The sequence below is a fragment of the Megascapheus bottae genome, chromosome 22 (genome assembly GCF_031878675.1).
Source record: "Megascapheus bottae isolate mThoBot1 chromosome 22, mThoBot2.hap1, whole genome shotgun sequence".
NCBI classification, from domain to species: Eukaryota; Metazoa; Chordata; class Mammalia; order Rodentia; family Geomyidae; genus Megascapheus; species Megascapheus bottae.
The window spans coordinates 28,121,983-28,139,803 of record NC_143530.1 but is presented as its reverse complement, the minus strand read 5'-3'; the positions used below and the strand labels follow the sequence as shown (position 1 = coordinate 28,139,803).

General features: G+C 47.2%; 2 protein-coding genes across 3 annotated transcripts in view; one reads left to right on the top strand and one right to left on the bottom strand.

Moving 5' to 3' along the window:
* Positions 1 to 1,492: 1,492 nt before the first annotated feature.
* Psmg4 (proteasome assembly chaperone 4) lies at positions 1,493 to 7,629 on the top strand. The gene is made up of 3 exons (XM_090355425.1): positions 1,493 to 1,726; positions 3,927 to 4,002; positions 7,435 to 7,629. Exons 1-3 carry the CDS (start codon positions 1,553 to 1,555, stop codon positions 7,554 to 7,556), a joined length of 372 nt encoding a protein of 123 aa, XP_090211551.1. The 5' UTR covers positions 1,493 to 1,552; the 3' UTR covers positions 7,557 to 7,629.
* A 784-nt stretch (positions 7,630 to 8,413) lies between these two features.
* The window catches only part of Slc22a23 (solute carrier family 22 member 23), a 178,893-nt gene continuing 169,485 nt past the window's right edge, over positions 8,414 to 17,821 (bottom strand). For both annotated transcript variants that reach the window (XM_090356407.1, XM_090356408.1), the window contains one exon: positions 8,414 to 12,587. In XM_090356407.1, coding sequence (XP_090212533.1) covers positions 12,230 to 12,587 — 358 coding nt within the window. In that variant the 3' untranslated portion in view covers positions 8,414 to 12,229. The remainder of the gene's footprint in view (positions 12,588 to 17,821) is intronic.

Here is a 17,821-nt window from a genome sequence, read left to right as displayed (position 1 = left end):
TCCAAGGAAAATTTGTTGTCATGCAGTGATGCTTGAAAACAACTAGTCAGATTCTTGAATAATTAACACATACAATTATCATAACTCATAGCGTTTTTTGGGAGGAGGGGAAGGGGCTGGTCCTGGGACTTGAACTCAGGGTCTAGGTGCTGTCCCTGGTTTTCTTTTGTTCAAGGAAAGTACTCTAGCACATGAGTCACAGCATCATTTCTCGCTTTTTCTGATTGGTAAATTGGAGCTAAGAGTTTCATGGATTTTCCTGCCAGGCTGGTTTTGAACAGCAATTATCAAATCTCAGCCTCCTGAATAGCTAGGGAACTATTACAGGTGAAACTCTTAGGTTTTATCTATGAGATTTACTTATACAAATCCATTCAATGCAGCATTATGTAATATTCAAAAACTAGAAATAGCACACCATCCTCGACACGTGAGTGGGTACAGTGGTCCAGTCAAGCATCAGAATACTGCTTAGCAATAAAAAGAAATGAACTACTGATAATAATTACATTGTAATTAAAATAATGACAATGAAGCCAGGTGTGGTGGCTCACGCCTGAATCCTAGCTATTCAGGAGGCTGAGATCTGAGGATTGTGGTTCAAAGCCAGACAGGGCAGTAAATATTGTGAGACTCTTATCTCCAATTAACCACTAGAAAACCAGTGCTGTAGCTCAAGGGGTAGGGTGGCAGCCTTGAGCTGAAGAGATCAGAGACAGCGCCCAGGCCCAGAATCCCGAAGCCCCATGACTGACAAAAAAAGAAACAAAAAAAGTTATAGTGAATGAAAGAAGCAAGAGAAAACAAAAGCATGTATTGTGAGGTTCCATTTTTTAATAACTTTAGAAAATGCAAAGTAATCTACTAAAAATGAACTTTTATTAGTGTACCATTGATAATTAGCAAGTAGAAAAAAAGTATAAAAGTATCTTCTACATCAGTAGCTTTGTGCTACAATGACATCCCTGAGGTGACTAACTTCACAAAGCTAGAAAGGTTGATTTCCCTCGGTTTGAGAGGTTCCATTACGGTGAGTGAGGGTCTTGGTGTGGACAGCAATGGCAGGAGCATTCACCATCACATCTTGAGCCAGGAGCTTAGAGGAAGAGGGCGGTGGGCTTGCTCTTTCTATACTAACCCTCTTCAGCTGCCTAAGGCCAGGCACTGTCCCTGAGCTTTTTGTGCTCAAGACTTGGGAGCTTTCTACCACTAGAATCACAACTGCACTTCCAACTTTTCGGTGGCTAATCGCAGATAAGAGTCCCATGGTATTTAGATCTCAGCCTCCTGAGTCGCTAAGATGAAAGGCCACTGGTGGTCGATTTTGCACTGGTGCTTGGCTGAGTGGTTGGCATGATCTAGCAAAATGTGAAGACCAGGAAAAGCGGGCTCTCCAGCCTGTTTCAGGCCCCGCCCACCGTCCCCGCCCCCTGCATCGCGCAGTCTGCCGCGAAGGCGCGCTCGGTGACTCGGCGCTCGCTCTTTAGGTCTGGCTGGCTGCAGCGTCGGCGTCCGGCGGGGCGCGGGTCCTAGGGCCGGGGTGGCCGGCGGCATGGAGGGGCCGCGGGCCGCCGCGGGCGGGGACGTGTCCCTGCACAACTTCAGCGCGAGGCTGTGGGAGCAACTCGTCCATTTCCACGTCATGCGGCTGACGGATTCGCTCTTCCTGTGGGTGGGGGCCACGCCGCACTTGCGCAGCCTGGCTGTGGCCATGTGCAGCCGCTACGTGAGTGCGGGTCGGGGAGTGAGGGGACCAGGGAGGTGGGGGGGAACGCGCCCTGGTGGGGACAGGAGAGGGCTGCTGGCGGGGTCATCGCGCTCCTCCAGCGCCCGGGGCGGCCGCGTGCCCGGGCATCTCAGTGCACTTCCGGCACCTCTGCGCCCGGAGTCGCGGGCACTAGGTCCCGCCCCTTCGCCCGGCCCCGCCCCCAGCCAGGCCCCGCCCCTCACCGGCCCCGCCCCAGCCAGGCCCCGCCCCTCACCAGGCCCCGCCCTCCGGCCAGCCTCTCCGTAGTCCTCTGACCCGGGGTGGCCCGGAGGACGCCCTCCCTTCCACACCATTTCATTTTGCTTCCAGTTCTGAGTTCTGTACACCTTTCCTTCGTCCCCGCCGCCCCCCTCTCCATGGAGAGCAGAGATAGAGCTGCTTCTCCAGCTGTCCTTCCCTGGCTGGAGTGAGGTTTTGGTGTCCAGGGAGGCTGCAAAACTTCGACTTAAGCTTGAGCAGCCTGAGGGACCTGGGGTTTTCCTGACGCGTGCAAGGAATGGAATTTGGTACTGACACTAGAGCAGAGGTGTCTGGGCATGTATACCATTGTCCCATTTGGGAATAGTGACTGCTTAGAATAGATGGGGTTTAAAATGTTTATTTCTATTTTTGGTTGGTCGTGGGGCTTGAACTCGGCCTGGACGTTGTCTCTGTGCTCTTCAGCTCAAGGCTAGCACTCTACCGCTTGAGCCACAGCATCACTTCCGGTTTCTGGTGGTTAACTGGAGGTGAAAGTCTCATGGGCTTGAAGCCCGGGCTGGCTTTAAACTACGATTCTCAGATCTCAGCCTCCTGAGTAGCCAGGATTAGAGGTGTGAGCCACCAGCACCAGGCCTTTTCTTTCTTTCTTTTTTTTTAAAGAAGTGTGACCATAAATACAGTTGCAGTACAACTAAGGAATCTCCAAACAATAGATTCATTAGTTAACACCATACTTTGGTATCTTTTTTTGACCAGAAAATACTTGTATTTTTCATTTCCCAAACAAATTCAAGAAGTGACTTGAACCCTTAGGAGACCAGGTGCTGTCTGGTCCCCTTTTCTGCCTACTGGAATGCAGTAGGTGTTTGCTCAGCTCACTTGTCTCCATCCGGACATGGAATGGGGACATCAAAACCCAGATCGCCCCTCTGTCTACAACCTTTTCCACTGACTAGTTCCTGGGCTCTGGGCTCAGATGTGTTTACTAGAAGTTTGCTGACTCCCTCTACCTTACAACCTAGGGCCTCATGATTATTGCATAAGTAATATGAGCGATGCCCCCAGCCCTATACCCTTATCCCTGTAACATTTTTATTTATTTATTTTGCTACCTTTACCCTGGTTGGTCTCATTCACTCTGCCTCTGTCTCCTGAATAGCTGGCAATTTAAGGCATTTGCTACCATGTCCAGTTAGAGATCGGTTATTTTGATAGTAGTAATTTTGGCTATATTGGAAGGTAGTAAGTAGAGTTTGTCCTTCAGGATAGACATTTTTAATGGTGAAGGAGATTACTTCTAAAGTAATTAGGAATAAGATTGACTCCAGATTTTAAAAGGGCCACATTTATTTATCTTAACATCATTTCTACTGCTAGTTTTTGATTCTTATCTGAAATGAGATTGGCCTAGTCTACTCAGAAGTCTTTCTGCTCAGAATGCTCATGGCTGGTGTCCTTTCTGAACAGTCATAGGCAGTTATTATCCTTTAAGAACCCAAATGAACTGAGGATTAGAGCCCTGTGGTCTTTTAGGTGTCATGAGATCAGGCATTCTGACTCAGTTGAGGGCCAGGCCCCCAGGCACCTGGACTGTTTATGATTGGCTTTCTCCTTGCTCTGGTTTTAATGGTCTTGTTTGCTTTCCTCTTGGTTGGAATGTTGCCCTTCAGAATATTGCCCTTGGGAGTTTCCAATATTAAAACAAGTCATGTATGTGAAGTTAGGCCTAGAACTAATTAACAAGTCTGTGATTCCAGCTGCAGGTGGCTTCTCTCAGTTTCTCTCAGCTCTATTCACATGTTGTGGTGACCCTGCCTGATTATTGACAGATTAGAGCCCTTCTTCCCAAGGGCCTCTAAGAATCTGCTTATGCCACCTTTGTAAAAACAGGAGCTGTAAAATGTGGCTGATTGCACCACGTGGAAAAGCTGTAGTGTGCTCTTTGTTTGTCTTGTAGGACTCCATCCCTGTGTGCACCTCTCTTTTTGGAGACACCTCTGACACAACCTCTACTGGCCTGGCCCAACGCCTTGGTATGTACCTGTGGCCGGTGCTGAGACCAGCCACTGGGATTCACCTGTTTACCTCAGAAGTAAAGAGCCTCCTTGCATTGCTGCTGGAAGCACAGACCAGTGTGCATTGATGTATGTGTGTGTGTGTATGTGTGTGTTTCTTTCTCTGTCTCTGTCTGTCTTAGGGCTTGGACTCTGGGCCTGGGCGCTATCCCTGAGCTTTTTAGCTCAGGCTATGGCCCTACCCCTTGAGCCACAGTGCCACTTCTGGTTTTCAATGGTTAATTGGAGATAAGAGTCTCATGGGCTTTGTAGTGCCCGGGTTGGCTTTGAACTGCGATCCTCAGATCTCAGCCTCCTGAGTAGCTAGGATTACATGTGTGAGCCACCGTGCCTGGCTACATTGGTCTTTACTGAACACTTCTGTGCTCACCTGTCTCCACTGTCTGAATCCAGTACATCTCCACCCGATTCCCTCATCCTCCTTGGCTTTACCTTTGAGGTGATCAGCTAACATGCTTTTCTCTAGTGAGTGCCTCGCCTCGTTATGGAGGGAGAGTGAATATTGTCCACAGTGCCCTAGCAGCAGTTCTCAGAACCTGGGCTGCATGGAACTTTGGTGGAGCCAGAGGGTACCTGTCACCAGTGTGAAGAAAGGATCATCCTTCACTCTGTGTGTTGGCCAGAGCTTGATGGGAGACTGGCCCAGCCTCTGAGTGTGGAGGAGAGTAGGGGCTGGTAGTGTGGTATAAAGATCATGAACTAAAGGCTCTATATGTGGTCTTGCACTACCTCCACAAATCTATAGGCCTTTAGATAAGAATGGCTTGTGTTCTGTCATCCGTAGCACCGAGTGCCTTGCTATTCCTGTTATTCTGGGATCCCAGGCAGTTGAGTAAGAGAGTTGGTCTAGGGGTCGGTGGTGTCCTCAGGAGATAGGCAGGGAGGGAGCCCAGTCCTGGTTGTGAGGTTTGTGTGTTTTACTTTGGTGCTGTACAAAGGGAACTGTTGTCCTGACTAGTAGGAGCCTTCCTCTCAGTCACCCGAGGAGGGGCACCACTGGCTCATGGAGGCAGGCCAGTGTCACCAGTCGTCCCAGCTTCTCACGCAGAGGTTAGCATTTTAGCGACATGCAAGGTACCGTTTCCCAGAGACAAACCCGATGAATTAGCTTTTCGTAACTTTTAATTAAGAAGTAATTTTAAATTTACAGAAAACAATTCCGAGGTTGTTTAGAAGTTGTCCATTTCTCTCTTTACATCATTTGATTTCTTTGAATCATGAGAGTCAGTTGGAGACATGATGCCTCTTAAGTGCTTCACTGTATTTTTCCAGGTTTAGAGGATTGTAGGTCAAAGAGACCACTGTGTGCTCATGTCCACTCAGAAAAAGTCATGGGAAAGTGTTCATAGTTATGGAGACAGGAAGCTGGCGGGCATCAGCCAACACACATAGGAGTTGATCTGACATGCTGCTAAAAAGAAGTATCAAGTGTGCTCAAGAAAATCCCAGAGGCAGAGGCCTACTACCAGCTTGTATGCAAACCCAAGCAGTTCTCAGCCACTCAGTCATTAGCTGCTGGTGTCTCCAAAGGGTTTGATACCTACCACCCAGGGAAGTCCTCAGCTCTGCCTGGCCTCAAGCCTGGAGATGTAACACTAATGCATCTTGATAGGAAGGGAGGGGGTTCTGCACAGCTTTTACAGAAGATGAGAGCAGGCAGGGGACGTTCCAAGTTACCCTGCAAGCATCCTGGCCTCTGTATGGAGGAGAATGTGTATTCTTGTGGTCTTGGAGGCAGAGTTGGATCTAGGAAAATGATGCCACAGATAGTGGCTCGGCTCTCTGGGAAGGCCTGTCTAGCATTTCCAGGGATTGGAATTCAAGTGGGCTCTGAGAGGGCAAGCTGAGCAGTAATGATCTGATAGTCCTCTCAGCTAGCCTTTGTGGGACCCACTGCATGCCACATTGCTTGTTTTCAAGACCATTGTCTAGCTGCCCTGCACCTAAGGGATACTTAGATTGGTGAGGCACTATTGAGAAGACTTATCCCCTGCTCCCCTACTTGAGAGCTGATTAGATCACAGTCTGGGCACAGTTGTCTCCTTGTGAGTACACTGCATGTAGCACACTGGCAGGAGACTGCTCCGAGTTCTGTGAGCAGTTCCTAGAACACTGGCTTTCATGATAATTGAGTAACATCTCCCCCCCTTTTTTTTAGAATAAAAGCTTTATTGAGATGTAACCACCTGTTATACAATTTACTCAGCTGTCTTCAAAGCCAGGACTGGGCTCATCTTTTTACTTTGCACAGTTGTGCCAGCTGCCTGGTCAGTGAGGCACTATCTGAGTTCTCCTGTAGTCACCCCAAAGCACATCGATCTCAGTGTCTGAGAAAAAGACCTTTAAGATCTAGAAAAAGATCTTATAAAAGAGGAGTTGAAGCCCAAAGAACTTTCTAGATTGTGATGGGGCCTGAGAGGCCCTGACTTAAAGCCAAGTCAGCTCCTGCTTCCTATACCACTCTGTCTCCCATGTGTCTAGTGACACTGCTGGTGTGTATTCTATACTACTCTCTGGTGCTACAGCCTTACCACATTGGCTTTCTGCCTATGGATGAGTGATGGGAGTGGTGTGAGGGTAGAGTCTGTGCCTCAGTAGCTGAGTAGGAGTTTCTGCACCTGTCCTGAGCGTGGGTGAGAGGCCCAGCTCTGGTCCAGGCACAGTTGAACTGGCTTAGGCTTATTGCTTACTCCTCTTGTTTTGTTGATTCTGGTCTTGACTAACTGGTCTTAACCAACACTAGATGTTAGTCATATGTGTATATATATGAACTCATGTGTGCATACATGTACATGCATAGATTACATGGTCAATTCCAGACAGAGATTGCAATTTGAGTGGAATCTGGTATTAGTGAAAAGAGAACTTTAACATTTCATTAAATGTTAATTTATTCATGCTAAATATGTTAGCATGGTATGTGTATATATATATATATATATATATATATATATATATATATATATATATATTTTTTTTTTTTTAAACAAAGGCTACAAAATTCCAAAGCCCAAAAGCCACTGTAGAGCTGAAGAGGTTCTCCCATGTTAAGTGTGTCACTGGAGGATTTGTTAACCCTGACTGTTGGGCTGAACCCCTAGCATTCTGATGTAGAGGTCTGGATGGGCCTCAGAATCTGTTATCTCTTAACAAGTTCCCACTAATGCTGCTAATGTGAGGCCCACACCAAAGGGGGTAAAAACAGTGCTGAAGAGCCTTATGTAGGTGCTAAGTAACATCTATTTGCAGCTGGTGGAGTTAGAAGTTAAATTTCATGTCTCCTTAAACCTTGTTTCTCTTTCCAAGCATTTCCTAGCTATAGGCAGGTGTGAGAAATGTGAACCCTGTGGTGTTTCTGTGATGGTTTTGTCAATGTTTTTCTCTTTTTAGCAAGGAAGACCAACAAACAGGTGTTTGTCAGCTATAATCTTCAAAACACAGACAGTAACTTCACCCTACTTGTAGAAAACAGGATCAAGGAAGAAATGGAGGCTTTTCCGGAAAAGTTCTGAGTGGCAGAAGGGAGAATTTATACCTTATGTACAATGTACATTTAAATAAATGGATTGAGTTGTGTTTTTGTTATCAGGCTGTCTTCATACTTAAAGGGTTTATTTTGAGCTGGGTATATGGCTCAAGTGGTAGAATTTAGCAAGTGCAAACCTAGTTCAAACCCTCGTGGTCCTGAAAAAGGAAAAACACCAAATAAAAGGGTCAGCCTAGGGACTTCTTTCCTGAGTCCGTCAGTGAGCCAGAGTGTCACTGATAGGTTCAGGAAGGAGGAAAGCAAGTGGGAGCGAACAGTTGGCTATTCAGGGGGGCAATATGGGGCTTGGTGAGGATTGAAGGGTGCAGTGTAATACAGAGTTTACATCACTTGTGACTTATGTACAGGGAAGTCCCAGTTAGAGTTGAGAGGTTACTATCCTTATAAATACGCTTTAGTGGGTTGGGGTAATGGCTCAAGTTGTAGAGGCCTAACTAACAAGCACAAGGCCTTGGTTTCAAACCCTAAACTGCTGGTCCTTCCCCCACCCCCCCCAAAAAATGTGCTTTATAGGTTTTCTGTGTGTTTCTCAGGCTTCTGGTTGCCTACCATGAATGGATGTATTTTTCCATCAATTTTAGCTAAACTTGTCTCTTGGGCACTTCTTGCTACCTTCTCCTCACACTCTTTTCCTGGGCCTTATTCCTTCTAGAAATAAGCACCCCTCCGAGGAGTACACAGTAGATAGCTGAGGTTTAGGAGCCTCTGCAGACTTCCCATGCTAGTCTTGGAGGCTTTGGCCACCATTTCCACAGTATGGGAAGCACAGTGGTCCCTTTTCTATGATAGTAAGTGACACAAAACCAGGGCTATAGAGAGGAGTTTGGTATAAATACTTTATTAAAGAAATATTTTCTTGTTAAAAAATACTACATTGAGAAGAGTTTGGGATTATCAGTCTTTCCTCACAGAATCACAGTGTAAGAGAATCATTTCTTAACCTCTCTAGGAACTTTCATGGATTAGCAGAACATAAATGAGAAAAAAAAATCCTTTTCAATGTACTGAATTCTCAGGTGGGCTGAGAATGGCACTAGATAGACAGTTTGTGTTTAGTTCCACTTCTCTGCCTCTGCTTGCCTTTTAAGAGCAGGACTTTAAAGCAGAGTGACAGCTCCCCCCACCCCCCTTCCCCCAGGCCAGTGGACAGTTTACAGAGGCGTTGAAAATAGTGAGGCAGTGAGCTCTGAATCAACATGGAGGACTTTATTACTCTTCATCAATGGTAGTGAAATGCCCTTCGCTGGATACCATCAGGTGAGGTAGGGAAGACATTCCAGAGGAAATCTGTTAATGGGGCAACATTTTTATTTCTGTACATTTACATACGAATTTTCCCCAAAGGTAGAACAGAGGCAACACCATGCAGACAGGTAGCTGTGAATGACAGTTCAGAACTCAGTGTAGCTTGTGCTATGAACAAGTACCGCCGGAGGAAGCCCCGTGGACATGTACAGTAACGTGGTTCCTAGAGTCAGACCTCACAAGGTTGGGGTGCAGAGGGACAGAGGTAGGGAAGCGTTCCTTACTTGACACGACACACCGTACTGCTTTCCCAACATACACACAATACATGAAAGTGAAGTGGTGTCCTTCAAAACAAGACAGTTGAATCGTGGGCCTCCCCAGCCTGAGTGCCCCAGGGCTGGGCAATGTGATGCCCTTGAGATGCACTTCCAGTTCCTGGGTCTCCCATGTGGCTCTGGGAAGTGGTCACGTTTCAGTGGGATTCTTCCTCTATGAGGTCTGTTTTGATGCTTTCCATTCTGTGCTCAGACCCACTTACTAATGGTGTCCTCCGCTGGGAAAACAGTCAATCCCTTTTCCTTTTTTTTTTTTTTTTTTGAGTGCTAATAACTATGGTATTTGCTAAGAGTTATTACAGACTTCTGGAATAAGAAATAACCCCGTCTCAGGTGTTCCCAATTGTGCATAACTTATTAAAGGGTTTGCAGGGCACAGGGATGGGTAATGAGAGAATTGGGGTTGGGGTGGAGGAGGGGAAATCTTCCTCCATTTCCCCAGGGGATGGGAGGGCAGAACAGAAAGGGAATGTGCCTGAGATGAGTCTCTTCCATCCAGGAGGGACCCTGGACCAAGAAGCTCAAGGATATAGGCTGGTGCTAGGGAGCTGGGGCTCAGACCTCCCTGTGGGGCCAAGCAGGCTTGCCCTGTGTGTGGCCTGGGTGGCTTCCTGCCTGGGTATGGACTCCACAGTGCGCCCTTAGGGAAGCATTGTTGCTCTGACTTGCATACAGGCGTTCCTCAAGAGCTTCAACTACCTTTAAGCTGCAGGAGCTCAGACTTAACCCTGGTTTTCCCCAACAGGGTCCTGGGGACCTCCTGCCTGAGTGGGCCCTGACCCCAGTCCCAGAGCCATCTGCTTATCCAGACCTTAATGGGTCTGCCTTGATTGCTGAAGTGCTTAGCACTGTCTTCACTGGCCCAGTGGTTTTTTTTTTTTTTGTTGTTGTTCTTTTCATTGTTATTTGAGGTGGAAGAGTTTAGAAGTGTACTTTGACACCACATTCTTGTGATTTCGGCAGCATTCCATTTCTGTAGCTTCCATACATTGCTTTATAAAGCACAGTGTGAGACTGCTCACAACTTCCATATATGTTCTGTCTTACACTTAGCTGGGTTTGCTGCCAAATGACTTAGTAGCAAGTACCCTAAAAAAAGGTGAAAGGTATTTTCATAAGTTTGGCACGCAGAGGCTTGCACAGATCTACTGAAAGGCCTTTGTAAAGGTGAACGCAGACTGAATGGACGCACGGAACAAGATGGCTTAAGAGAAAAAACCAGGGAGGGTAAAAATGAGCTGGGGTTGAAGCAAGTTTGGGGAAGGCTGGCCAGACAGCCTCCATCTCCTGTCATCTGTTCTGGAGCAAGGCTGTCAGACCGCAGGCATCGGCTGATGAGTTGGCATAAGCCCAGCTGCTGCAAATACAGGGCTGCACATCTGATCACTGACCCCAGAAGGTCTTTATCGCGGCAGCAGGGGAAATTCCTGCTGATGTGTGTACCAGATATGGAAAAGAGGTGTGTGAGACAGGAAGAAACAGACCAAGTGGAGAGCTGGAGGGGGAGAAACTCAACCCCTTTCTGGCCCTTTGAATTCTAGCAACTCATTTGAAGTCATCTAATTGGCTACACAGGCCCAAGACTGATTTCCCCGACTGAACACAGCCCATGGCAGAAATACATCAGAGAGGCAAGACTGACTAGTTCTAGTAAGTCAACCTGTCCAGAAAAGCAGGAGCCTGTGTTGCTACAAAGCAGTGCCTGTCTGTGCGGAGAAAGCTGGTTTCTTAGCAGCCCCAGGTGTTCCACTGCCTGGGGCAAGATGAAGAACATAATGAGAACTCTGGGAGAGGGCAGCACGGGAGTTGAGCTTTGGTGAGTTATTGCTTTCTCACTTCTTGCTTCTTTCAAGAGGCTAGAGACCATATGGACTGGACTGAGAACAATCTGCACTCCTGTCCTAGGTCCCTCTCTGCTGAGTGAGTGACAGGCAGGAAGTGAAGCGGAAGACATGAGAAGATGGTCTCCTGCAGTGCTGTGGGCTCTGGGATCCCTGGAGAATGCCAGCCATCCTAGCTGGTGCTCTCTGGTATGTGTTCCAGATGTGGGTGACAGCCACATGTGGGAGAGCCAGGCTTCCTCCTGGGATTTGCGTCAGTCATCTTTTTCAGTTATTATCCTGTTATTACAGTTCACACAGTAGCCATATGTTCAAGTAGTGCCTGCAACTTGGCTGGAAGAGGGCATTTTTCTGTTGGAACAAAATCTGGGAAGGGGTTTTAATAAAAATGAATGTCCCTGACCCCAACACATTTGCTATTTGTGTTTTTTAACTAAGCAAACTGGTGGGTATTACCGCGGATCAGTTTGGATGTCTGGTAAAGCATCCAGTACAAGGGACGTTCCAGAAGGAATGAGGGCTGAGCTGGTTTTTTATCAAAACCAGCCATCTGATGAGCTGTTTCATCAAAACCATCCGTATCTAGGAGCCGTTTCCCCTAACGTGGGATGGAAACTACCTTACTAACTAAAAAGAAAGAAAAAAAGAGGGACTTACTTTACAACATACAGATTAGCAAAACGCTAACTTGTGTACACTTCACTGTCTAAAACGTAGTCCTCAGAATGTTCCCCAAGACTGTCATGTCTGTCCATGGTGTGCGGCCTGCCCAGTGAGCGCTGGCGGTGCAGCTGGAGGGCTTGGAGCTGCAAGGACCTCCAGTGGGGAGGCTGGCCGCTGTGCTGGTCACTCGTGGGTCTTCCCCAGTGACCCTGGTTCACCCCTGAAGGATGCTCTGCCTATGATCAGTGAGAAGGAAGGGAATAAAGTGCTTCTTGTAAAAATGACCCAAATAAATACCAACATCCAATGGCAGAAAAGAGTCTCTCGAAGGATGATTTCCAGAGTCTTGTTTCCTTAATCTCACTCCTTTGACATTTGGAAAGAGCATTTCCCCACACCACTTGAAAGTCTCACAGCTGGATGGCGTCAGTGGCCGAGTTGGACTTTCTTCCCCTTGCCTCGGTTCTCCCTGGTCTGTGAATCTGTGTCCAGACTCCCTCCAGCCTTTTGAGTCCCAGAGGACTTGCAGGGTGGTGGCAGGTCTTGACCAGCTACATGGACTTCATGCCATTGGCTGTGGCGCCCTCGGGCAGCCCGTCACCTGTAGCAGCTGTGTCGTGCAGGCCCGAGTAGTCCTTGAGCTCAGCGTTGGTGAGCAGGAGTGGCTGCTCCCCCTTCTTGTGGGGCAGCAGCGGCTGCCTTGTGTAGTGCTCCCCATTGGAGATGTTCTCTGGCAGGTTCTGGTCCCTGCTCTCTGGCAGCAGGAGTATGCAGATGATGCAGATGAGTGTGCAGCAGGCAAAGATGATGTGGTGCAGGAAGTAGCCTTTCTGGTTGTGCAGCTCGATGATGGGTGCTGTCAGCATGCCAAAGCCTGCGCTGGCCAGCACCAGCCCCAGCCCACCGCACCTGCAGGGGAGGGAGGACACAAGGTTAGTGGGGCACATGGGGTTGGTGTCCCAGCAGGCCCTGGTGCAAGCACGGTTACCTGCTCACGAGAATTCAGTCGTACTCCCGAAACTTTATGGAAACAGTCTTCAAGTCTATACTGATGACATTTTGAAGCAGGGCCTTGGGGAATTAGGACCAGAGATGATCGAGAGGATGGGGCCCTCATGATGACACTGGTGGCTTTGCAAGGAGAGGAAGAGAGACCTGGGCTGGTATACTTGCTGTGCCTCTACTATGTGATGATCTGTGCTACCTCAGGTCTCTGCCAACAACAGGGTCCTCTCTTGGTGCAACCCACTACCTTTGGAACTCTCAGCTTCTAGAACCATGAGATGAGAAACCTTAAACTGTCCAGTTCTGGTTATTAGTTATAGTAGCAGAAAACAGACTAAGACACTGGAGATTGGCTCCTACTCTGCTTGGCACAGTAGAGCATATTACAGGTGGGACATCCTAAGTTGCATTCTCTTTGCTGTATCTGCGGACCACTGCAGCTTCAAACACAATAAACAACCAAACCTGGGGCATCCCCTAGTTCTCAGACCTCACTAGGGACAGGCAGAAATGGCTTCGTCTTCTGCAGCATGAGGTGAGTTGTCAGCCTGACCTCAGAGTACTGGCTAAAAAAACACTTCAATTGGGGGACCAGGAGTTTGGCCTAGTAGTAGAATGCTTGCTTAGCATGCACAAAGACTCAGGTTCGATTTCTTGGTACCAAATACATAGAAAAAAGCCTGAAGTGCTGCTGAGGCTTAAGTGGTAGAGCCAAGGACAGTGCTCAGGCCCTGAGTTCAAGCCCAGGACTGGCAAAAAACCAGAAAAACCCCTACTTCAGTTGGTTTAAGAAATCTCTTTATGATAGAGCTCCTCAAGACTTCTGCTTCACCACTGAAAAACAAAAGAACTTTTGTCTTTGGTGAGTCAGAGGGGAGTAAAGGGAAGGGCTCGGTGGAACTCGTATAGAGTTCCTGTTTCTTCACTAGGTTGTGGTACCCTGTAAATGGCTCTTAACTCTTAAAAAGGCTTTCCTACAAACTCAAAATACAATCAGTGCAAAAGGGTAACTGCTGCCTACAAACCACCCAAGAATGAAATTAAAATGCTTAGAAATAAATAACGAAAAGGGTGGCTAGATACTTAAGAGGTAGGAATTAGGAGGAACAAGATTCTAGGCCAGTCATGCAAAAGATTAGCAATACCTCAGATGAACCTTTTTTTTTTTTTTTTTGCGGTTGTCAGACTTGAACTCTGGGTCTGGGCACTGTCCTTGGACTCTTCAGCTCAAGGCTACTGCCCTACCCCTTGAGTCGCAGTGCCACTTCCAGTTTGGAGATAAGAATCTCATGGACTTGAATGCCTGGGCTGGCTTTAAGCCTCAATCCTCAGATCTCACCCTCTGTGTAATAGGATTACAGATGTGAGCCAATGCACCTGGCTTCGATGAATCAATTAAAAAAAAAAAGAAGAAGCAGGGAGGAATGTAAGATGCTATTTGAAAAACAATGAAAGCAACAAGAGTTGGGTGTGTGGCTCAAGTGCTAGAGTACTGCTTAGTCCCTGAGTTCAAACTCTAGTACTGCTAGAAAGAAAAAGGAACTGTGAAGATGCCAATCCCTCCCAAGTTGAGGTATAAATTCAACACAATCCCTATTAAACTCTAGTTGATTTTTTTCCATTTGAGAAAATGATAAGCTGATCCTATATTCATATGGAAATATAAAGGATCCCTCAAATAGCCAAAAACTACTTTGAAAAAGACCAAAGTTGCAAGACCTTATATCTGCAGAAAGACTCATGGACTACAACTAAGAGTTTAGAAACAAAGTGCCAAATGTTTCTTTTTTTTTTTTTCCTTCCTTTCTTTCTTCCTTCCTTCCTTCCTTCCTTCCTTCCTTCCTTCCTTCCTTCCTTCCTTCCTTCCTTCCTTCCTTCCCTTCCTTCCTTCCTTCCTTCCTTCCTTCCTTCCTTCCTTCCTACCTTCCTTCCTTCCTTTCTTTTGTTTTTCTAGTCCTGGAGCTTGAATTCAGGGCCTAAGCACTGACTTTGAGTCTGCTAAAGGCTAGCACTCTACCACTGGAGCCAAAGCACCACTTTGAGCTTTTTTCTGTGTATTTGGTACTGGAGGGATGGATCCCAGGGCTTCTTGCATGCTAGGCAAGCACTCTACCACTAGGCCAAACTCCCAGCCCCAAGCAAGTGTTTATTGCAGCACTATTCACTATAACAGCCAATACTTGGAAACAATGCAAGTGCTTATCAGCTGGTGAATGGGTAAATGAAACATGGCTCATCACAGATAAGAGTATTTACTCAACTAGGAGTGAAGGAGTGACTCATGCTACACTATAAAAACATTATGTTAAGTAATCTTGTGATTCCATTTGTATATAGTGTCAAGGAGACCAATGTATGGAGAGGGGAAGCAGATTCGTGACTGCATGGGGCCAGAAGGGAGGGCAGAAACTTGCCCACAGATGGTGTGGGATGGAGTATTGAGGAGATGGAAATTACTGTGGTGATGATTGCACAGGGCTATAAAAGTACTAAGATACTGACTAAACATCAAATGGATGAAATTATGGTATGTCAATGACATCTTAATAAAGTTGTTAGGGCCTGGCCCCCAGTGTTCCTGCTGTGGGGAGTGGGCCTCCTCCTGGTACACATACCCAGAACATTAGTCTGGGGCAACTGCCTGGTCATCTTGGCTTCCCAAAAGAAAGACCCCACCTCCACTCTCCACTACCACCATGCCTGCCTAGGCCTGGGTTTCTGTGCACATTGCTTGCTGTGGCACAGAGCAATCTGTCCCCAGGGGCCCACTTGCCTGCAAGGAGGTGGACCAGTCTTGGCAAAGACAGTCTTGGAGGAGACAATACCGTGTGCACTTAACCCTGCACAGGCGCTCTGATGGCCCTTGCCTCTAGGTCAGCATTGTGGAGTCCAGTTGAGCGAGCTTCAGAACTGCTCTCACCGTGTCCTCCTTACCCCCAGTACTACCCAAGTCACAGCAGAGGTCTGTGTTTCTAACACCTAAGAGGCTTGCAAGACCAGCTCTATGGTCGTAGGTCCCCACCATTGACCTGGGTGCCTGAGATTAACGAGCACCTAGGCATTATCCAACAATCCTCCCTCCTCTGCCTTGCATGAGGGCCTTATACCAGTGAAGTACAATAACAATGAGATGTCCCTTTTGTGACCAGGTTTCCACAGACTGACGGAGCAGATGCTTGCTGGCTGAGAACCTACTCTTACGCTGTTGAAGTTCCCATGACAAGGAATGAAGTGGTCTCTGGCCATTAGCCCACAAAGCACAGAGTCTTCAATAGAACAGCCACTGGCAGCTTGGTCTTCCAATGACCATGGTCCTGGAAGCAGATACCCCTGGGTCACTGCAGCTGAGTAGGAAACCCAGATAAGCCACACCCAGACCTCTTACCCACTGGCACTGAGATAACAGATAAGTTATCTCTAGCTATTAAGGTCTGGGGTCATTTGTTATGCAGAAACAGATAATGCTGAGGACAATGGTCCTAAGACATGACCCTAGTGAGGCCATGTGGAGAGATCCTCACTGCTAGAAAGCCCTTCACCAAGCAGGAAGAGCCATACCTGCAGCTGATGGTCCATCAAGGATGCAAATAAAGAAGGAACCTCGTGTCCTTATTCTAGTGCCTCCCAGATACCCACTCTCCTCTCAGACAGAGGGCCTCAGGTCATCTTTTGAAACACTCCACATTGTTCTGTCAACATCTAAACACAGGCCCATCTACCTTCCTCACTCCACCTTTGAGGGCAAGGCTTATTTTCTAGATCATCAACTGGCCTACACTATTGGTACTTGATAAATGTTGGATGCCTGTGGATGGCACTGGCTTCCTAGGTAGGCAGACTGCGAGATGGTTAAATATAGAGGACCCCTTCAAGAGCAGAGCGGTGGATGGATAATGGGAATGCCTAAAATAGCCTCTTGGTGCTTCTCATCACCCAGTGCCCCGTGGGCCCTTTTGAGAAGCTACAGGACGTTAGATGCATGAGATGCAGGGGTAATGGAAGAGTTGGATTGGGTGGGGCCTTTTAGTCAGTAGGGCTCTCCTGGCACTAAGTGTGGATGCACCCTCACTTACACGGCTACTGTAGAGGCATCTGGGCACAGTCCCCCAGGTTTGCAGTCAGCCCTAGGGGGCTCTCTCATAATGCCAGGTGAACAATACTCAGTTGCTAGATTAATCATGTAGAATGAAATGAAGTATGATTCTGTGGCTTAAAGAAGTACATGCATCTATATGTGTATGTGATAGGTAATACATGTTCTCTTGCAGTACTTGATAATGATAAAAGTCTTTTTTACCGGGCATGGTGGCTCATGCCTGTAATCCTAGCTACCGAGGAAGATGAGCTCTGAGGATCGAGGTTCAAAGCCAGCTCTGGCACTAAAGAATGTGAGACTTTATTTCCAATTAATCACTAGAAAACAAGAAGTGGAGCTGTGTGGCTCAAGGGGATAGGATGAGAGCCTTGAGCTGAAGAACTCAGGGATATGGTCTAGGCCTAGAGTTCAAGCCTCATGACCCCCTCCCCATCACACACAAAGCTCTTTTGTTGTTATTTGTGTATACTACTTGAAAAAAAGATTGCTGTGGCAATGCCATGAGCATGCAGCAGCCTCATCCATTGTGTATACCGCGTCTCTCGATTACAGCAGGTCACACCAGCAGTTGGCCTAGACAGACTGGTTTGTGTAAGTGTGGCCAAAGAGGTTCACACAGATAGGAATGGGATAGGACAGGCTTCTCCCAACATGCCATGCCAAGCCACGCATGACCCTGTATATGTCTTTTGTTTTCTATGAAAGCACATTTTGTTTATTTGTTTTTTTTTTCAGTCTCATCAGAGATTCCTTGAAGTAATTCAATCCAATAGGAACAATTTTGGTAGAAGTTGATGTGCCATTCTTGGCTTTGTGGTTTTCTTTTGAAATCTCGAATAGGATCTTCATATGTTTGTTTGAAGATGTTCATTTCCCTCCAATATGCAGACCTTTTGTTCCAGGCATTTCTGCTATTCTCCAGGCAAGTCACTAGAGGGCAGCATAAAGCCATGTTTAAACACTAGAGTGCCTCACAGTAGATGAAAGAACTGCACGTTCTGCTTTCTCACACAAAATGCTCCCCTGGGAAACTTTGTTTTAC